Genomic DNA, 8418 nt, shown 5'->3' on the forward strand with positions numbered 1-8418 from the left:
ATAATAAAGATAATAACTATAATACGATAAAATCGATTATAACGATAATAATAATACTAATAATAAGGATAAAAACAATATTAACGATAATAACGATAATGACGATAATAACGATATTAACGATATCAACGATTATAACAATAATGATGATTATAAGGATAATAAAGATAATAACGATAATAACGATAATATCGATTTTAACTATAAAAACGATAATAACGTTAAGGACTATAATAACGAATATAAAAATTATAACGATAGTAACGATAATAACGGTAATAATGATAGTCACGATAATAACGATAATAACGATAATAACGATAATAACGATAATTACGATAATAACTATTGTAACGATAATGACAATAATAACGACAATGTCGATTATAACTATAATAAAGATAATAACGATAATGACTATAATAACGAACATAACAATAATAACGATAATATCGACAATAATGATTGTATCGATAGTAACGATAATAACGGTAATAACGATGATAATGATAATAGCGGTAATAATGATAATAACGATAATAACGGTATTTACTATAATAACTGTAACAAAGATAATAACTATAATAATAATTATAAAAATGATAATAACAATAATAATGTTAATAAAGATAATAATGATAAAAATGATAATAACGATAACAAAGATAATAACTGTGATAACTTTGATAGCGAATACAACGATAATAACGATAATAACAAAAATTACGATAATAAAGATAATTACTATAATAACGATAATAGCGATAATAATAAAAATAATAATTATAACAAATATAATAATAATGATAATAATAATAATAGTAATAGAAATAATAATAATTATAATATTAATATTGATAATGACGATGATAACGATTATAACGATAATAACGATAATAGGGATAATAACGATGAAAACGATAACGATAATAACGATTATATTAGTAATAACGAATGTATCGTTAATAACGATAATAAGAGTAATAAAGACAATAACGATGATAATAATAAGAACGATAAAAACTATTGTAATAATAATATCGATTATAATGTTAATTATATTAATTATAATAATGATAACAATAATATTAATGATAATAACGATAATAACGATAATAACTTTAATAACGATAATTACGGTTATAGGGATAATAACGATAATAACGATAATAACGATGATAAATCAACGAAATAAAAGAAATTTCAAATTATCGTATTTCGATGATACGCGTATATGAACGAAAAGACGTAATTACGATATGGAACAAAGTCGACAACTTCGATTCCAATAAATATAGTTGTTTGATCTTGTAAAATGCAATGTTCTAAAACGACTGGTAACATTTTTCAATTTGTAGTGCAGGTATTTTTGAAGATATTACGATTTCTCACTTCTCGTATAGTACAATTCGCATATGTCAAATACATTTTTGGACATATTTCATGATAAATATGTATTTACACATTGTAAAAACGTTAAATTCTTGCTATATTCTTAATTCTGCTTCAATAGAAAATAAAAACGATCAAATTAGAAGAAATTTCAAATAGTCGTATTCCGATGATACACGTATATGAAAGAAAAATCGTAAGTAAGATATGAAAAAATGTTAAGAACTTCGATTCCAATAAGAATAGTAGATTTTATATTATGAAATGAAGTGTTCTGAATCGACTTGTAAAATTTTTCACACTGGTACAAGTATCTTAGTATATATTACGATTTTTTACTTCTCTTATAGCGAAATTCGCATAAGTCTACTACGCTTTTCGACAATCTTCATATTAAAACACGTATTTACAAACAGTAAAAATGTTAAATTCTTGTTATACTCTTAATACTGCGTCGATAGAACATAAAAACAATGAAATTAAAAGAGATTTCAAATATTCGTATTCCGATGATAAGCGTATATGTACGAAAAATCGTAAATATGATATGAAGCAATGTTAAGAACATCGATTCCAATAAAGTAGTAGTTTCATCTTATGAAATGCAATGCTCTGAATCGATGGGTAACATTTTTCATACTCAGGTACAAGAATTTTCGAAGATATTATGATTTGTCACTTCTCGTATAGCGAAATTCACATATGTCGATTGTGTTTTTCGTCAATCTTCATATTAAAACACGTATTTACACATTGTAAAAATGTTAAATTCTTGTTATACTCTTAATTCTGCGTCGATAGAACGTAAAATCGACGAAAGGAAAAGAGATTTCTAATTTTCGTATTTCGATGATTCCCATATATGATCGAAAAATCGTATATACGATATGAAAAAAATTTATGAACTTCGGTTCCATTAAAAATATTACTTTGATCCTATGAATTGCAGTGCTCTGGATCGATTGGTAACATTTTTCAAACTGTGGTACAAGTATTTTCGAAGATATTACGATTTTTCACTTCTCGTATAGAGAAATTCGCATATGTCTATTATATTTTTAGACAAATTTCATGTTATAACGCGTATATACATATAGTAAAAACGTAAAATTCTTGTTATATTCATAATTCCGCGTCGATAGAATATAAAATCAATGAAATTAAACGAGATTTCAACTTTTCGTATTTCGTCGATACGCGTATATGAACGAAAAATCGTATTTACGACATAAAACGATGATAAAGACTTCGATTCCAATATTATTGTAATTAGATATGATGAATTTCAATGTTCTGAATCGATTGGTAACATTCTCCAAACTGTAGTACAAGTATTTTCGAAGATTTTAATTTTTTGACCCTTCATGCAGCAAAATTCGCATGTTTCGATTACATTTTTTAAAAATTTTCATGTTTAAGCACATATTTACACATAGTAAAAACGTTTTATTCATGTTATATACTTTATTCAGCGTCCATAGAATTTAAAATCAATGAAATTAATAGATATTTCAACTTTTCGTATTTCGTCGATACGCGTATATCAACGAAAAATTGCTTACCCCATATGAAATAATGTTAAAAAATTCGATTCCGATAGAAAAAGTAGTTTGATCTTTTAAAATGCAATGTTCTGAATCGATTGGTAACATATTCCAAACTGTGGCGCAAATATTTTGGAAAACTTTACGATTTCTACTATTCATGTAGCGATATTCGCATGTTTCAATTACATTTTTCAAAAATTTTCATGTTAAAGCACGTATGTACACTTAGTAAATACGTTATATTGTTGTTATATTCTTTATTCTGCGTCGATAGTATATAAAATTAGATCTTATGAAATGCAGTGTTCTGAATCGTTTGGTAACACTCTCCAAACTGTGGTACAAGTATTTTGGAAGATTCTAAGGTTTCTCTTATCATGTATAGAAATTCGCATGTTTCGATTACATTTTCCGACAACTTTCTTATTAAAAAACATAGTTACACATAGTATAATCGATATATTCTTGTTATATACTTTACTGTGCGTGGATTGGGTATATAATCGGTGAAATTAATAGAGATTTCAACTTTTTGTATTTCGACGATACGCGTATAAGAACGAAAAATCGTATATACGATATACCATAATACTTATACCACAGTTTGGAAAATGCTACCAAACGATTCAGTATACTGCATTTCACAAGATCAAACTACTATTTTTATTTGAACCGAAGTATTTAACATTATACCTTACCATATATATTACTTTTTGTTCATATACGCGTATCGTCGAAATACGAAAAGTTGAAATCTCTATTAATTTCACAGATTATATATTCTATTGACGCTGGATAAAGAAAATTTCAGGAATTTAATATGTTTACTCTGAGTTATTATGTATTTTAACATAAAAATTGTCGAATAATGTGTTCGAAACATGCGAATTTCGCTACATAAAAAGAAAAAATCGTATAATCTTTGAAAATACTTGTAGAACAGTTTGGAAAATTTTACAAGTCGATTCAATACACTCAATTTCCTATGCTCAAGCTACTACTTTTATTGAAATCGAGATTTTTAACATCTTTTCATATTCTGTATGCGATTTTTCGTTCATATGCGCGTATCGTCGAAATACGATAAGTTGAAGTCTCTACCTATTTCATAGATTTTATATTCTATCGACACAGAATAAAAAATATAACAAGAATATAACGTTTTACTATGAGTAAATAACAGTTTTAACATGAGAATAATCGAATAATGTGATCGGAACATGCGATTTTCAGTACAAGAGAAGTAAAAATTGTAAGATATTCGAAAATACTTATACCATCATTTGGAAAATATTACCAATCGTTTCAACACACTGCATTTCCTGAGATCACACCAATATTTTTATAGGAATCGAGGTTTCTAACATTATTTCATATCGTATGTACGATTTTTCGTTCATTTACGCGTATCGTCGAACTACGAAATGTTGAAATCTCTATTAATTTCATGCATTTTATATTCTATCGACGCAGAATAAAGAATATAACAAGAATATAACGTTTTTACTATTAGTAAGTACGTGTTTTTACATTAAAGTTGTCGAATAATGTAATCAGAACATGTGATTTTCATTACAGGAACGTAAAAATCGTAAAATTTACGAAAATACTTGTACCACAATTTGGAAAATGATTCCAATCGATTCAACAATGTTCATTCCCTAAGATCAAACTTCTACCTTTATTGGAATCGAGGTTTTTAACTTTTTTTTATATCGTACATACGATTTTTCATTCTTATACACGTATCGTTCAAATAAGAAAAGTTGAAATGTCTATTAATTTCATAGATTTTATATTCTATTGACGCAGATTAATGAATATAACAAGAAAATAAATATATATTACTCATATAACTACGAGTGAATAAGGGTTTTAACATGAAAATTATTGAATAATATTATCGAAATGTGAGATTTTCGCTACAAGAATAGTGAAAATCGTAAATTCTTTGATAATACTTGTATCACGGTTTGGAAATTGTCACCAATCGATTCAGCACACTACATTTCCTAAGATCAAACTACTTTTATGTGAATCGAGATTTTTAACAGGTTGAATGCCACGGTGATCACTTGTTATCGGCACTTAACTTGGCTGTGACGTCATGGTGGCCACCGGTGACCACCGTGCCAAGATTAAAAAAAAAGTATAAAATTTAGACAAATGACAATACTTACGATTTTTTATTATTATCATCGTTGATGTAGTGGTGAGCAGAAATGAATGCAGTATAGAACATCTGAAAATAGTTTTATTTATACATGTGATATAGTTTTATTATGCGCGTACGTTACGTTGTGTCGTATTGAAACATTCTAAACAAAGAAAGTATGAACCAGCACAGTCTTTGCAATTTGTCACGACTTTTTTGCTACAGTTTTTTGCAATTATTCTCCCTAACTTCTTAGAATTTTTTTGGTAACAAATTTTGCAAAATCTTCGCACCGTTGGAGCTTTTCCTGGCATTGCTTTTAATTCATGTCGTGGTTTTCTCAGCATCATTATTACGACATTTTGTTGAATATAATGCAACTTTATTTCTGAATTCAGAAATTTGAATATCTTATCTTATTACCTGTTTGAATAATATCATTGAATTTACATACATGTATTCAATAACAGTTTTATTGCTAATTTTCTATTCCATTTTAAAGTTTTGCGTAGTGGTAAATTATAAGCTATTATTTAGTCTGATAAATCGACTGATGATTTTCCTAGATTATATACTACAACCATTTTTTGTTTTTCACACGAATAGAATTTCTTATGTACAGTAGTCTTTTCTGCCGAATGTTTAGTTGAAAGCATCATTACGTCCCTCTTATCTTTCCATTTTAATATTGTTATTCTGGATTTATTTTCGCGAGCAATGAGTCCTCCACGTTTTAATTTTTTAGATACTAGTTCTACTGAATTTCCACGTCGATTTTTCCGTAGTGTACCAATTAAATGTATATTCTTTGCTATTAACTTTTCTTCCAGATCAACACTTATATACAAGTTGTCTGTATAGACAGTATGCCCTTTACCCAATATATCTTTGCAAAGAGACATTACAATCCCGGACGATACTGTTTCCGGTGTTTTATCTCTATTTTTTACTTTTTCCGAGTATACTTGAAAAGAATAAGTATATCCTGCACCACAACATAATTTAAAAACTTTATTGATATATCGATGCCGTTTCTTCAGTTTCAAATATTGTCGAAATATTATGTGGCCTTGGATGGGGATCAATGATTCGTCTACGTATTATATTTCATCTAGATTGTAGTATTTTTTAAAACTTTTGTTTAATATGTCAATAATGTGAATAATGTTGGATAATCTATTATTAGGATCGTTTTCTTCATTGTTACTAAAATGAATGAACCGTAAAAGTAATTCAAATCAATTTCACTACATCACTGTACTTGGAAATGTCTGGTGAGATTCTTCATTTCTACTTCAATACAGGTAAATTTTGGGTAATCGCACTAATCCCATCCATAAAATAAAGCCAAAAATTCATTTTATTTCATTCGGTTTTGTTTTAATCCATCTATGAAGAAGACGTAATCGCTATTCTGATACTATTTTCGCAGTATATTTATTTGTTTGGTTTGCAATCATTTCAAATATTTCATTCGAAACAAAAAGACATTAAAAACTATACGGTTCAGTAAATTAAAAAATTTCAAAATGATATGTATTGATTCCCGATGAAATATAAAATATAATCTTTGGTTGATTACACGAAGGTATATGCTAATTTATACCACGTACCTTTTCTCTTATATTATTTTCGTAATTACTACCGTCATCTTCAAATTCGCATTCACTATATGATTCAATTCGACAGCGACGTACTGAATATGGTATTATCATATCAGACAAACTGCTCGAGGAACATTCCTTATTATGTGACAACACTTGACATCGTTTGGAAGGATTTGGTAAAAATATATCATCAGTTGAATTGCTTGATGCAGAATCTTCATTTGAAATCATAACTTTATGGACCAACTAAAAAATTAAATAGGAGATAAGCAATGCAAAAATTTTTGTAGTATACAAAAGTATAATAGAGGTTCTTACATGATTGTTTAACACTGTAGAAAATAATAAAATCGTGACACTATTACTCAACTAAGCGAAGAAGAAATATGAGATAATTGACGACGGAACGAAATCGTACTCGAGCGCCACGGGGGCCATCAGTGACCCCACCGAAATTAACATGCCAAACATGTTTATACGCTGTAACATAACTATTACAGATAATATTTCAACATTATATGTATCGGTAAATAGAAAATTCATCGTGGCGCCACAGACAATCCCGGTTATATCGGCGCAGCATTCAACATGTTAATAATAACAATGATAATAATAATAATAAACATAATAATAATAATAGTAATAAAAATAACGATAATAATAATACTGATAGTAACAAAAATAATAACAATAATAAGAATAAAAATAATAACAATAATAACAATAAAATAACAACATAATAACAATAATAATAACAATAATAATAACAAATAATAATAACAATAATAGTATTAATAATAATAGTAATAATAATAGTAATAATAATAATAATAACGATAATAAAAACTATAATAATAACAATAACAATAACACTAATAATAACAATAATAATAACAATTATAACAACAATAATAATAGCAATGATAATAACAATAATAATACCAAAAATTATTACAATAATAATAACAATAACTAAAAGAATAATTATAAAAATTTATTACAATAATATGAACAATAATAGTATTAATAATAATAGTAATAATAAAAGTGATAACAATAATAATTATAACAGTAATAATAATAGGAATAATAGTAATAATAATAATAATAATAATAATAATAATAATAATAATAATAATAATAATAATAATAACAATAATAACAACAATAACAATAACAACAACAACAATAATAACAATAATAATAATTATAATAACAAAAGAATAACAACAATAAAGACAATAATAATAATAATAATAATAAGAATAATAATAACCATAACAATTACAATAATAAAAACAACGATAATAACAATAATAATAACAATAATATTAACTATAACGATAACAATAATAATAACTATCATAATTTCAATAATAGAGCAATAATAATCACAATAATAGTAATAAGATTAATTACAGTAATATTTTTTTTTGATCGTAGAAAATGCCAATCTTTACGCGCTAATCCAGTGATTCCGCCTGCCAGAGGAACCCTTCACCACATAGGTCCCCCATTAAAGTACCTGGAGTGTCGGGCTCACCGTTGTAATAGGCACCACCGACTAAACCCATATCCATCCTAGTAACATAGTGAAACCATGCCGGCACCACCATGTGCCATTACTTCGGGATGGCGCCACTGCATCAGGTCCCTTTACGGGACTCACCCTTCGGCTATACGGGGCAGGAACCAGGAGCGACGTTGAGGACGCGTC

The 8418-nt window shown here is 27.2% G+C and overlaps 1 protein-coding gene across 1 annotated transcript; it reads left to right on the plus strand.

Annotated features, from left to right (window-relative positions):
• Nucleotides 1–274: 274 nt before the first annotated feature.
• On the plus strand, nt 275–7900 carry LOC124957705 (probable serine/threonine-protein kinase clkA; the record flags this gene model as incomplete). The annotated part of the gene is made up of 5 exons (XM_047514889.1): nt 275–545; nt 630–1112; nt 7290–7426; nt 7471–7675; nt 7716–7900. Coding segments are annotated over 5 exons (1281 nt in total), but the record flags the coding sequence as incomplete, so codon positions are not given.
• Between the last annotated feature and the right edge of the window lie 518 nt (nt 7901–8418).

The sequence above is a fragment of the Vespa velutina genome, chromosome 2 (assembly GCF_912470025.1).
Source record: "Vespa velutina chromosome 2, iVesVel2.1, whole genome shotgun sequence".
Taxonomy (NCBI): domain Eukaryota; kingdom Metazoa; phylum Arthropoda; class Insecta; order Hymenoptera; family Vespidae; genus Vespa; species Vespa velutina.